This window comes from Protobothrops mucrosquamatus, unplaced genomic scaffold (assembly GCF_001527695.2).
Source record: "Protobothrops mucrosquamatus isolate PMUCROS unplaced genomic scaffold, P.Mucros_1.0 scaffold1867, whole genome shotgun sequence".
In the NCBI taxonomy this organism is placed as follows: Eukaryota; Metazoa; Chordata; class Lepidosauria; order Squamata; family Viperidae; genus Protobothrops; species Protobothrops mucrosquamatus.
The window spans coordinates 95,956-111,047 of record NW_015387996.1 but is presented as its reverse complement, the minus strand read 5'-3'; the positions used below and the strand labels follow the sequence as shown (position 1 = coordinate 111,047).

The following is a 15,092-nucleotide window of genomic DNA, read 5'->3' as shown; positions in this document are numbered from 1 at the left end:
AAAAAGTAATACTGAACCCATCCTGAAGTGTGAAAAAGTGCAAACATTTTAAAAAATGCTCTCTCACTTGACAGAATCCATAACTTGAGTTAAAACATATTTCTATGAAAAGTTAAAGAATATTTTCTGCACCATTTCCAATATGGAAATTCAATGAAAGTTCCAAAGTACTAGAATCTCCAATAAAGCCCCATCAATGGATTCATGTCTTTAAAAATATTAAAATGGTATTAACAGATCTATGTTTAAAACTGATTCATAAAAAAGATATATAGGTATGTACTGTACTTGCCAAAATGTATTTAATAGGATGGTCATCAATTTTTCTATCCTAGTTCTGTTTAGCAGAAAGCCTCATTGTATCTCTCAAATTTCACTTATTATCACTTTTTGTATCATTTATCTCAAAATTACACCAAACATCTCTCCAGGCATGCTTTAGAAATGGACTCCCCCCTCTTTAAAAATGTATTTCCCTCTGTATTTGGAAGCAAAAGTATCATTTTTCCAACCATTAAGCACACATGCAGTCTTCAGCTTTGTTGATAAATCACACTGCCACTCCCTAAGCAAACCACATGCATCTTTTAATATTTCTCCAGCTACATCATTTATACCTGCAGCCTTACCATTTTAAAAATTTTTATATCTTCATTTATACCTTCATTTCATCTTTCTTTTTCTTGGACACTAACATTTAGAGTATTTGTTTCAATTCCCTTCTTCTACATATCATATTCATTCCCATGAAGTTATCTAAAATACTTCTTCAAATATTCCCTCACTTCAAGTTCTTCCTCCGAAAGTCAGAGCTGTCAAAATGTGGAGTAAGAAGTTGTTTATATAAACAGAGTATAGAGAAAAGCACAGCAAATAATCCCTTACAATGTCCTTAAAACAGGACAAAATTGCTAAGGATTGAAATTTCATTCTTTAAAATTCTGTAGAAGTAGATTTTGTTGCTACAATAATTATTTATGATAATAATAAAGCTTATGTATTCCAGTTGTGTTCTTTTTTCCCTATGAAAATTCCAGTGTGCATCTGCATTTCAAGAGACAATTGCTGCAGTGACCTAGGAGTAATCTAGGACACATTGCAAATTATTTCATCATTTTTAATTCCATTTGCTCTTCTGGAGTCTTCTTTTTCAGCTCTCTTCATTCATTTTCAAAACAATTATTTCCATCTACAGTAAATCATTCTCCATTTTCTTCCTTTCCTTAATTGTATCTATTCTTTGCTCACTTTAGCTACATTTTTGCAACTTTTTCTCTGTGCATATTATATATTTCTCAATTTTTTTGCAGCAATAATTCTTATTTTCTGTTTTCCTCATCCACAGCTCCTTCTTCATCATCATCATTCCATCAAGCATTTTTTCCTGTTTCCCATTAGAATGCCTTCACTTGCTTATGCAGATCATTGTAATATTTTTCTTTTCACTTTTGGGAGATACTTTTTTTCATACTAAGCTCTTACTTTCTTTTCTGAAGTCCTTTTATTGTCTTTCTGGTTTCTTTAACTTTATTGCTTTTATTCCATATGTAACTTTTTCCAAAGATCTACTCTTGACATTATCAAGAAAATAATCTAGTTTCACATTTGCACTATGTATCTTTCACTTATTCTCTCATGTTTTTCATAATAATTAGTCATGTAACAAAACAGATCTATGTTCATTTTCTTAAAATACATAAATACTTAAAGACATGAATCGTAACTACCCCGAAATAACCTCTAAGATCATGAAACCTTGAAAGTAACTTAAAGGTATAACCTTTACCACGTCTTTTATAAGAAATTGAAAAGTATCTTTATACAAAATTGAGTTCAATACCTAAGACAGTTCACTCTCTCGTAAAAAATTTTACAAACGTGAAAAAGTGTGAAGTCCTACCCAAGTCATAATGAAAAATAAAAGATAAACAGATGAAAACTAAGAAAAAAACAATATAAAAATATATATAATAAGAAAGTCCAGAAAAAAAGATAAGAAAAAATCCATTGCTCCCTCCCCGAAAAATAGTAAGAAAAAGAAACTTCCCTCTTCATCCTCAGCAAGTATATTCAACATTAACTATTTATCACTGTCTTAAAATTACAGTAAGAATAATCTTTATTCCATACTTCACTCCATTTTCTATAAATCTCTAAATCTTCAGCTCTTTACTGATCAAGATCCAACTAAAATACCTAATAACGTAAGTATTTAATCTCTTTTTATTTAATCTAAATTCCCCTCATCCCTCTTAACAATTCAACATTACAAACCATAATAAAACTGAAAGTTGCTAAACATTACCAGAAATAATAGACCCCTATTTATATATCAAAAATGATAATGTAAATATTATAAATTCATTATATTATTTTCAAAAGAGAAACTATCCAATCCAGATAAATATTAAACATCACCAAAGATAACTTTAACCACAGTGAAATAAACCAGTTTTGAGATTATTTTCTTTCTTCACACCAATATTGCATAAATAAAATTCTAACTCTTCTTTTTTTTCTAGTCTCTTTGTCCCTTCTCATGAAGTTCTTGTCATCTTTATCCTAGTCCATTTGTAATTTCCACGAAGTAACTCTAGTAAATCTCTTATATTTTAATTAAAAAGGCTACATTATTTGTAGGCCTTTTTTGTTTTTTAAATGATCATCCAATCCAATTCCATTGGTAAATCCAGTATTTCTATTTTTACTTGTTAGTTATAATTTTAAGTCCATCTTAATGTCCATTTCAGTTGTCTTCAAAGGAGTTTGTTCATCTTCAAGAACAACTTTTAGTTTAGTAAAGAGTTAAAGAGCCCAAGTACTTCACAAGCTCACAAATCTAACTTTTCCTTTAAAGTAGCCATCATGTGCTTTAGTAATCAATCTTCAAAGTTTTGTTTTGCATTGAAAAGTAAACAAAATAGATTTTTCTCACATGAGAGAATCTTTCTAATTAGTTTCAAAATCTTTCTCTAAAGCAGTCACCCAGCAATTTGTAGGCTCGCAGTTCTGAATGTTTTTCCATCTTAAAGAGGCAGTACAAAAATAAACTTCAAAGTTATTAAAAAGATTAGATTTGGTCAAACTTTGAGTCCATGAAAGATTTCATTTATGGCTTAGAGCATGATTGAACCCATGACCTTCAGCTGATTGCAAGCAGCTGCAAAAATGTCAATTTCTGCTATTTGTTCACAAAAATCAACTGTGGGAGAGTACATATTTACAGTCTCCAGAGTTGTCTTTGTTCTAGAGAATTTCAGCAGTCTGGATTTTAGATGTCTGCCATAATTCTCCTGTAATCCATGTGGAGTGGGAAAAAATATGTGTTTCAGCTTATCTTGCCTCATCTGATGTCTGAATTCCGGTCCTTTTTAGTGAAAATATTTACAGTCCATGAAATAAAACATCATCTGGAATGTTGTTTGAGTTGAAAATGAATTATCTTAAACTTTGTTTCTTGGCTTATTTATACATAAAAACAACAGGGGTGCCAGATTACTTTTAATAACTAAATGAAATGAGTGTTCAAAAAATAACTCTTAGGACTTTCAGAAGCACTGGAAATTATTGAAACTAGCTGTCTGAAAAGATGTTAGGTAGCATTATTGATTCCTTAGTAAAGTTTTATATTTCTTTTGAAATATAACCATGGAAACAAGCAGATAAATAAGATTTTCTTTAGAATTAGCCAGGAACTTCTTTTTGGAAAGAACAAATGTAATCCAAGGAAAGTTGTTCTGTTTGCAGTAGTGCAGAAAGAAAAGGAAAAGCGATAATTGAAGAAAAAATGTGATGATGTGGTTCTCTTAGTAAATTGAGAACAATGACCCTTGAAGGACCATAAAGAAAGTGAATGTCAAGCTAATTTATTATTGTTACATTATCTGTCCTAACTTTAAACTTGTCTTACTGAGTTGTTAAATCCTAGCCTGATACCAAATGCACCAAATGTTAATGACTATCTGAATAAATCCAACACTGTTAACAGTGCATTGTTTTTGTCTTCTGTCTTACCTATAATGTTCCACCTATAATGTATACATCTATATATCTTCTAATATCAGCTTACTTAAAATATAGCATCATTTATACAGGACACTGCATCTCCCTTCCTTATAAAAGGTCTTTGCCTCCATGCTTTTGAAACAAGAGGGCAAAAAATTTTCAGCATTTTCTTAATCACTACCTTTATGAAAGTTTACAATTAGGTCATGGGTGTCAAACTCGATCGCATCACATAATGTATTGTGACTCTTTTGCCTTTGTGGAGCCAGGATGGGTGTGGCCTGCACGTGATGCATCTGGCCCACAGGGCGCTAGTTTGACACCCCTGAATTAGGTGATAGAAGCAGCTGCTCTTTTAAAGCTTGTTCTTTTCTATATCTTTGATCTGCTTAACAATGTTTATGCTAGCCTGAATAGTAGTCATTAATCCCATCCTTTATGCATTATGAATTTGTTTTATCACCTTCACAGTCATCTGTGTCATTGGCATCAAATTCCAAGATTTAACAATATGCTGTTTAAAGAAATATTCCATTGGTTTATTTTGAGTTTTCCGTTATTAGATGACTCTTAAGTTCTAATATTTTGAGAATGGGGGAAAATCATTTTCTGTATATTCCATTTTTCCATACAAATATGCCTCTGTAGCTGTCTTTTTTAAAAATGAAAAGCTTCAAATCTTTCTTTATAGCATGAGTTTCCAGCTTTCTAATTTTTTTAAATTTTTTATTGTATTTTTCCCCCAGTTCTACAGTATCCTTTGTAGAGAATTATACCAAGTATTTCAAGGGTAGCTACATTCAAACGTTTTGCAATTTTGGTTGTTTTATTTCTTTTTCTTAATATTTAAAGTGGGGGTTTGAGTGGAGGTTCAACCATTTAAGAAACCCCCATTTGAATTCTTTGAAGCATATTAGTAAACAAATGCTGTTCAACTTTTGTAAACAATCATGACAGAATTAATTTTAGTTACTGGAAACTAACTGCTCTATTTGTTATTTTATCCTCCAGGAGAGCTAGTTTTTATGCCTGTCGGCTTGATAAGAACTTGTATGTGATTGGAGGGAGAAATGAAACTGGCTACTTGTCAAGTGTGGAATGCTATAATTTAGAGACAAATGAGTGGCGTTATGTATCTTCCCTACCACAGCCTTTGGCAGCACATGCAGGAGCTGTACATAATGGAAAAATCTATATTTCAGGTAAGCTGTTTCCTAGGTTCCATTTGATGGATTTAAAAATTTGGTTGAGCCCAAATTTTATTTTAAAAGCTGTAACTAATGAAGGTATATTTGATTTGTAGGTGGTGTCCATAATGGTGAATATGTCCCCTGGCTGTATTGCTATGACCCTATAATGGATGTCTGGGCTAGAAAACAAGACATGAATACAAAAAGAGCTATCCACACGCTGGCCGTAATGAATGACCGACTATATGCAATTGGAGGAAATCATTTGAAAGGTCTCTTTTTAAATAGCAAGATACTATATTTTTCTGATTTTTTGATCAAAAATTATTTTTTCTGTGTTAGCATAGAAATCATTCTTTGCTATCATATCACACATTATTCTGTGTTATCATGCCACAGACTTTAGTATCATCCTCAGTAGCATTTTGAGAAAGAAAAAACTATAACACCACATTAAATAAATGAGTAATGAATGCTTTAGATAATAAAAAAGAGAATTTTCATTACTCAGAATCATGGATGATTTGTCATCCCTGTGAATTAATTGTAACAAACAGATTATTATTGACCCAAATTCCCTACAATGTTTGCCTCTGTAAATTAGTTGCCATCATAAGAAGTTTTACAAGAGTTCCAAGGAGAGTTCCTAGATTTCAGGAAGAAACTTTAAATATTAAACTGCAACACATTTACCTGGGGACTTTTGAACTGGCATAAATACGCTTGATCTAAATTTGTTTTATTCATCTTAGCATTTTATTAGTGCTAAAAGCATGTATGTATTCACATTGCAAAACAAATTCTGCTACAATATTGGAGAAGTATATCTAAAATAATTCTGTCTGTAGCATTGTGGCCAGAAAAAGCAGAATTACTTTCAATGTTTTATCCATTCCCCTCCCCCCAAAATCTTGCTCCCATTAATTTAGGGAGAACACCATTGTGGTCCCAGTGACCATCAATTCCTGATTTTTTTTTAAATTTAAAACAGAAAAAAGATACAACTTACAACCTCAGAGTTGTATGTGCGCCTGGAAAAAGTCTTGATTATACTCTCTGGAACTGTTCCAGAAGTTCCTAGCAACTTGTCATTTAATGTGACAGAAGATAGAAATTATTGAAATGACAAAGAATAGCAAGAGTGATTAATTAAATTGAAGTTTAAATTAAAGCCAATCATGTTCAGCTTTTTTGGCCTGGCTTTTTCCAGTGTTTAGAATACTACTCCTGGGATGTTGAGCTTTTGACAGGGAAAAAACCTATTATTAAATGCATTTAAATGAAAGGGTCATTGACTTTAATTTTTGTAAAGTCAATCCAAATTATATTATGTTTTTTTACAGAATTTCTAATTTTTGGTTTACTTTGGTTTTATTCACAGCTCTCCATTTCATTTAATGCACTACTAAACTTTGTTAAAAGGATTGCATTTATATTATTCTCATTTGGAAAAATGAAATGTACGGGAGGGTGCAACTATCTAAAAGAAGACATTTCTTTTCAATCAGTCCGATGGGTTTGCACTGAAGAATTCAGGACTATAGCACATACATGCAATGGTTACATATATACGTGAGCCTTTGTGCTAACATCTTTTCCTCATGTCAGTGTTCTGTATCAATGTTTTTTACAGGTAGTCCTCAAGTTATAGCCGTTCGTTTAGTGACTGTTCAAAGTTATAATGGCATTGAAAAAAGTGACAACCAATCCTCATCCTTAAAATCATTGCAGCATCCCTGTTGCCTGATCAAAATTTGGGCATTTGGAAACCGCCACGTACAGTCCTCGACTTATAACCACAATGGAGCCCAGAATTTCTGTTGCTAAGTGAGACATTTGTTAAATGAGTTTTGCCCCATTTTATGACCTTTCTTGCCACCATTGTTGTTAAGTGAATCACTGCAGTTGTTAAGTGAATCTGGCTTCCCCATTGACTTTGCTCATCAGAAGGTTACAAAAGGTGATCACATGACTTTGGGACATTGCAACCGTCATAAATATGAGTCAATTGCCAATTGAATTTTGATCACGTGATTGTGGGATGCTGCAACAGTCGTAAGTGTGAAAACCAGTCATAAGTCACTTTTTTCAGTGCCGCTGTAATTTTAGTCACTAAATGAACTGTTGTAAGTCAAGGACTACCTGTATTTACAGTGGTTGCAACATCTTGGAGTCACGTGATTGCTAGTTGTGGCTTTCCCTGCCAGCTTCTGACAAGCAGTCAATAAGGGAAGCCAGATTAGTTTAATAACTGCAGTGATTCATTTTGCAACGATTGTAAAAATGGTCCTAAAATCAGATGTGACTCACTTAAAAACTGCATTGCTTAGCAGTGGAAATTCTGATCTCAGCTATGGTTGTAAGTTGATAACTACTTGTACAGAGATCTTAGGGATCTTTGGAATTTTACAATTCTTTTCAAGTGACATTACAACAGACTATATTTGTCTATAACATTGGTATTGCTTGTTTGATTTGACTGGAAACATTTTTCTTTTGCTCTGTTTTCAAAACCGCAGAATTTAAGAAGAGATTACAGATCTCTTATAAAGCAAACTGTATACATAAGAATATTGTCAAAGATAGAATTTACAAGAAATTCTTCAGTGCAAACTCTATGAAATGAAAAAAAGCTTTACTATAGGTATTCCTAATCCCTTTAAACCATGAAATCAAAATTCCAATATATTATGGGAGCAGAAAAATCTTTACTAACAGCCCTAGCAATTGTAGTTGTTAGTAATCACCATGTGTTTATTATTAGTATAACGGCCAGTATTTAAGAAGTTGAAGTTCAGTATAATATCCTATGATGATGAATTCATCATCCTATGATGATGAATTTCAGAAGAAAAACAAGGAAAAATTTGCAATGTTTTATTTTAACAGGCTCATTCCTCTTATCTCTAGCAATTTATAAAGATTGTCCTTTTATGCTGTTGACAAATTATTTTTTAATAGTGACCGTAGTCATTATTTTAAAATGTGTGGATTCAAATTATTTTATGAATGTGTGATACAGGTTTTTCTCACCTTGATGTCATGCTTGTGGAATGTTATGACCCAAAGGGCGACCAATGGAATATTTTGCAAACTCCTATTTTAGAGGGTCGTAGTGGTCCTGGATGTGCAGTCCTTGATGACAGCATATACCTTGTTGGAGGCTACAGCTGGAGTATGGTATGCATTAATTTGAACATGAAGTCTTAACTAGATCATCTAGTTACAATTTTATAGCATGCTATTTATTTATTTATTTATTTATTTAAGCAATTGTTTACTGCCACCTATCTCATGGCAGTGACTGTGCACAGAGGATTATAAACAAGACAATACAAAAAAAGTCACCCCATCCTAAGTAATAGTGCAGGTGAGAGTAATGGTACCAATAGAAGTAATAATAACAGAAAACATAGGATACAACTGGCCCCAAAACATTGCATTTTGAATCCATATATACCAAAATAAACTAATCTACACACACACACCCCAAGCATTTAAGCATTCCTATCCAACTATTTGAGGAAATATCCAGGTCTACAGTAGCTTGCCAAGGGTCAGGGCCATCCTGATCTCTAAAGGGATATTGCTTCATAGGGCCAGTGCTGTAACACAACTCCCAGGTCGCACAAGATGACATTTTCTAGGAGAGACCCAGATCATGCCAACCCTCTGGTACTGATGGGGCAAGCAGATATGTCAGGAGACAGATAATTTTGCAAATAACCTGGCTGCATGCCATGTAGGGTTTTATAGGTGACATCCAGCATTTTGAATTTAAGTAGAAAGTCACTGGGAGCCAGTGCAGCTCATACTAGACAAATCTCACCAAAAATATGGTGAGACGTAAACTACAGAAACACATGCCAGTTCAGTCATTGCCCGGTTCAACGTGGACCATACTCTACAGGACTCAGGACTCTAGGCTGAACAACCAGGACCAGCAGCTACAGAACTACTGGAATAAAAGGTGTTGAACTGTTGCAAATATAAAGTGATTGAAAATGAGGAAATAATGATCAGTTATTACAGATCAAGTCCAACAAGAAGACGATATTTGAAATGCATGCACCAGTTCTGAAAAGAACAACATAGAGAATCAGAAATAACAGAACAGATGTTATGGCAGACCGATGTCAATTTACAATACAAAGTATCCACAGAAGCAGAATTCAAAGAATTGCAAAGAACTTCCCAGAGCAAAGAAATCAAAGCCTTGCCAGAAGTAATTCACATTGTAGAGGTAAACCAAAGGAAGTTGTCAGTAGATGAAGGCTGCACAGCTATTGAACTGTTTTCATTCCAGTACCAGGCAACCTCTCCTCTGCCAAAGGAAAAAACAAAGTTCTTTAACTAAAGAAGTAGAAGAATCAAAACAAAGAATAACTAACATCTAGAATAGCACAACAACAATAAAATAAGGTTGCCTGCATTGAAGCTTGTTCCAAAGAAACAGCTAGCATAAGCATTAAAAGATGTGAGTACTGTAATATCAAATATAGGCATCAGGTCACTGCAAGAAACAAACTATCTAATCTACTCCATTATAATCACAAGTCCTGCAATACATTTGGGAGCAAGGGATGTTATCTAGTCATAAAGCTTTCCATCATCCCATAATATCTATGCAAAATATGCAAGCTGTGCTAGAATTTCTGTAATTACTGCATTGGCATATTCATTCTTTGTTCCCAATAAGCATTTTTGCAAGTTTCTTAAATCAAGCAGCAGTATTCTTTCGTGTCTAGAAAATAACTTTACATCCATCCTGTTGTCCTAAAGATATCTTATTAATTTGACAAGTCCCATTATCAAAACAGGTATTAGGAATTGTTTTGGGGGGGATATCTAGCAAGATAGCAACAACTTGTATGACCACTGCTGACCTCGAGGCGGTACAGCATCAGCCACTGACTCCGGCCATTTTCCAGTGGACTTTCCATAAAAAAGGTAGTGATATTAATTTAATTATTTTTCCCATTATTTATTATAAGCAGGTTCTTATTACTTTTTAACACTGTCCACTCTCAATCCTAAAATCCCACTGCCATTTTTAAAAATAAGTTCTTATAACAATAGCAGTAGCACTTAGACTAATATACTGCCCCATAGTGCTTTACAGCACTCTCTGGGCAGTTTACAGTGTCAGCATATTTTCCCCAACAATCTTGATCCTCATTTTACTGACCTTCAAAGATGGAAGGCTGAGTCAACCTAATGTCTGAAAGGCTGAGTCAACTTTAGGTCTGAAAGCAGATAGCTTGTATGAACATACCCTTTCGAGGATTAGTACATTGCAGGTTCTTGAATAATCATGAAAGAGCCTATTCTTTTCTAGTTATCGTTATCTACATTTTGAACTGGTGTTTTTCAGCTAAATAAAAAAGCCTCTATATTTTGCATTACAGGGAGCCTACAAATCTTCTACTATTTGTTATAGTCCTGAGAAAGGATCCTGGACAGAGCTCGAAGGGGATGTAGCTGAGCCACTTGCAGGCCCTGCTTGTTCTACTGTCATACTTCCTGCGTGTGTGCCATACAACAAATAAGTCCTGGAAATACAGAAGAGGACATTGATGCATTCAGGAAAGGAATGATGGGAAGCATAATTATTTTAAGGAATAGTTCTTTGGACCACAGGCCACAAGATCCCACTCCTACACCTGCATTTATGATTTTTTTTAAAAAAAGACTAAGCAAATCCCCATCTCAGATGAATTGGTATCTTGTCAGACAAGTAGGTTAGACGCATGGAACACTGCACATGTTGACAGATGGCCATTTCAGATTGATATTTTCCCTGCTGCAGACCCATATACTGATACTAAATTTAAAGAAGATGAACACGAACATTACTGTGCATTCTGTTTTACTGCATGGGATCTGTGTTGAAGTAACAATGATATTCCACTTGTAATTCAAAATTGAGGTACTGAAAAGCACTGAATTGCAGAATGGTCTCCTCCATTTCAGTTGTAATCCATGACTGCTTTACATACTCTGCAAGCAACAAACAGAAGAAAACTCAGAGATAATAATGTAATGCTTCTGTTGCAAACAAATTGATTGTCCTGATGAACTAACATGCCCTAACATTCTCATAATTAAGAATTGCAAAAAAGTTACGCAGCTTTCAGGATCTGTGCCAATCTTTAATGTTATTTGCAAGAGTATAAATCCAAAACAATTACTCCAGAAGTTCACAGATTCTGGTTTTCCTTCTTTCCACAGCATATGAGCATGTACTATTTAGAGTGTTTTTAAAAATATTTGATTAATGTTTAAAATCTTATAATTACAAATGCGATTTTGCAAAAATGGTAAATATTCTTTATTTTTCATTTCCAAGGACAAAATTCAAGTGCAGTACTTTTATAACATTAAGATTTTATGATATACACTATTAGCAAAGATTGGCAAATTTCCTAATTGTTTAACGTTGACATAATAATAAGCTACCTTTATGCTAGCATAAAAAAAATACAGGCCTAATTCTGAGAGCTAACTTACTAGAGTATGTTCTTGACTACATCCAAATACAGGTATTCCTCAATTTATGACCACAATTGAGCCCAAAATTTCTATTGCTAAATGAAACATTTGTTAAATGAGTTTTGCCCCATTTTACAATCTTTCTTGTCACAGGTTTTAAGTGAATCACTGCAGGTGTTAAATTAATAACTTGGTTGTTAAATGAATCTGGCTTCCCCATTGACTTTGCTTGTCAGAAGGTTACAAAAAGTGATCACATGACCCTGGAACACTGCAGCTGTCATAAATATGAGTGAGTTTCCAAACTCCTGAATTTTGATCACATGACCCTGGGATGCTGCAATGAACAATGGTCATATGTAACTTTTTTCCTGTGGTGTTATAACTTTGAATGGTTAGTAAATGAACTGTTGTAAGTCGAGGACTACCTGTATAGTTTGCAGCTTCAAGAGCAAAGCAAAACTAAATGGAAAGTAGGGCAGATGTTGAGGATAAGCAAGCAATTGGAACCTTCCAGAGAGGAAATGCAAGATTTGGGCAGAAATGTACAGAAGGAACATGTAGCTTAAAGTTGTCGTGTTCTTTAAATTGCTCTCTTTGGAACCATTCTTTAAAAATTGGCAGTTGATTACATGCCTATGTTTAATGTCTATTAAGCTGTATAATACGCACACACACAAACAGTAACCTTTGTGAACAGTACATGCAGAATGCAAGACAGCAGAGACTGCAGAATTTTTATATATTTCCTTTCAACTATTGTGTGTCAGGTGCCATTCCTGCCATTTTAGATATTTAGATGTGGGTACAACAAATATTATAATTAATCGTAATATCTTAAGCTTGGGGCTGAATGTTTGTAAATCTGCATTTCAGAATGGAAACAGATGTGATATAAAAACTTAGTGGCTCCCCTTAAGCTATAAGTAATGAATCAGATGCTGGGCTTTGGTCTGCCTTTCCCCCGTTCTTTAAGTGGGTGGTCTGTTCCTTTTTATATTAAAAAGAGTACACAAAAATAATTTTAAAATGATGGAAACAAGCAGGAAGAGAGCTTGGGAAGAACGTACTGAATATGGAAAGTGCTTTATATAAAATCAGACCACTAGTTCTATTTTATTATGTATTATAATCTATTGAATGGATTAAAAGTTTCTTAATTTCCTGTCCCCTAACCCAGCACTCAACACTTGGATTTAACAGTGTGCACTGCCACGAAGTTCAATTTTGGAATAATGTTCAGGAATGTCACAAAAGAAACGAGTAATTTCCTTGTACTGTCCAATATTTGAGCTTGAGCAGCTAGATCTACTTTAGAGGGGGAAAAAACAACATGGGTACAGCTCCAAAATGGCTGCTTGTCCTCACTACTAGGTTGAATTACATTTACATATATATTTACTTAGAACTAATAGGAATTTAGACTCATCTATATTTTGTTTAGGCCTTGAGCAATGAAACTCCTTTCTCCTATCCTTAAGGGTTGGATTAAAACGAAGCAAAAATCTTGCACTGCTGTAGTCAAGATTTAATTATATACCTGATTGAGGCAACTGGCTTTGCCATGCAAGCCAAGAATCCCATACTTTGTTAGTCTGAAAAACAGGATAATTTCTCATCAATACAAAAAATGGGGGTGGGGTGGGGTGGAGTGTTACATTGTTTCTATCATTTCTTCCTTCCACTGGAATCAACTGAGGGCCCTTGCACTATGCAGTTATCTTGCCTAGGACTCAGGAAGAGTAGACTAAGATTGGGATTGGCTCATAATATAAACAAATAGATATATCTTGACTTTCTTGGGACTCTATAAAATGTTCATCTCATTTCAGCATCTTATAACCAGCCATAGATTATATTTTTGAACCCCAGTGTTCGGTACAAATCCTAAATTCATGTAGATTAGCACAGTTTCTGGAAATTAAGTGAACTCATGGTATGTCTGTTTCAAAGTCTAGCTTGTAATTTGTATGAATATTGTATATTCAAAAATGCAAGGCAATACATAACTTCAAATGGGACACATAAATAGGCAGAATAAAAGAAGTAATTTACTAGATAATATTCCATAAGGTTTGGGCTACTCAGAAAATATTAAAAATAAAAATTCATGTGTCATATCACTGTGCTATGATTATTATTATTATTACTACAATTATTACTATCTGTAGTTGTTTTCCTAATGTTTACTCCAGTAATACCATATAATTTCACCAAAATTGGCTGGGTACCACCTTACCTAGGTAGCAAATCATTTGTTGAAGGAATTGTATCTAAAGGGAAGGAAAACAATAACATTGTTAATAAATTCCTTGAAACTGAAATATTTATCTTGGAACTTCATTCCATTTTTGCTTATGTTGTGGAACTCTGATTGTATTTATTTGTGTTATTCAATTCAAAGAATTTTCTGTAAAATAATACATTGTGCAATCATCATTTGGGTGGACGGATGGTATTTAGAAATATATAGCTGTGTATATAAATATGTGAAAAGGAAGCCTGTCACAAACACTACATTAGAGAATATTTTACGGCATTCAAAAAAAATGTCAAACATTGAACATTATCATGTGCCACTGTTAAAATGCCACTTTAAGGGTGGGGGTCTTGTCATTTAAAATTCTTTTTTAAGAAATATAATTAAAGAATTTATGAGTATTATATGTAAATCTTTTTAACTATCTGGAAGGCATGACCAAGGAAATCATACAAGACACCAATAGTGTAAATTTTGTACAGTATTATGCGTGTATAAATGAAGCTTGCTTGTAGGGTGAGGGGACTTTAAATAAAATCTTATGTACTAACATGCCTGTCTGACAAATCTCTGTTTAAGAATGTTTAAATTATTCAGCATTATTTGTTTTCAAAATTGCTTTCATCACATAGATACATAAAAATCTGACCATTAACCACAATTATTTTATATTGTTTCTTTGGCCTGAATCCTATTTAAAAATGCCAGGTTGTTATTTTTTGTTGAAATATGTATAATATTTTGAACATCTTGTTTTGATAGGCCAAACACCTTTAAAGGTGTTTCTTTGTAACTGAAAAGCTGGTTTTTTTAAAAAAAAATAGAAAATAAACAATACAGTTGTATATTTAATCATTAAACAATGTTGGTATATGAGAAAAAAAATGGAAGAGAGGAAAAGATTTAACAAGGCATCTTGTGTTGTGTTTTGTTCCCGGTTTCTAAATTCATGACAGCCAAAAACATTTAGTGGTATAGAGGTCAGAGTAGTTAGTGGGAGGGGAAACTAATGAATTCTAGAGAGCTTTTAATGCCATAAATGATTGTGTTAATCTGCAGCATAGATGTTGATCAGTGGAACTGAACTCAGCTCCCTGGACCTTGTCAGATTTATTCTGTGAATGTCGATGTTCCACACCAATTAC

At 33.6% G+C, this 15,092-nt stretch overlaps 1 protein-coding gene across 1 annotated transcript in view; it reads left to right on the top strand.

Moving 5' to 3' along the window:
- KLHL14 (kelch like family member 14) overlaps nucleotides 1-10,744 on the top strand; it is a 59,139-nt gene extending 48,395 nt beyond the window's left edge. Inside the window, exons 5-8 of the mRNA XM_015823431.1 lie at nucleotides 5,017-5,207; nucleotides 5,309-5,467; nucleotides 8,218-8,375; nucleotides 10,604-10,744. Coding sequence (XP_015678917.1) covers nucleotides 5,017-5,207; nucleotides 5,309-5,467; nucleotides 8,218-8,375; nucleotides 10,604-10,744 — 649 coding nt within the window. The remainder of the gene's footprint in view (nucleotides 1-5,016; nucleotides 5,208-5,308; nucleotides 5,468-8,217; nucleotides 8,376-10,603) is intronic.
- The last annotated feature ends 4,348 nt before the right edge of the window (nucleotides 10,745-15,092 follow it).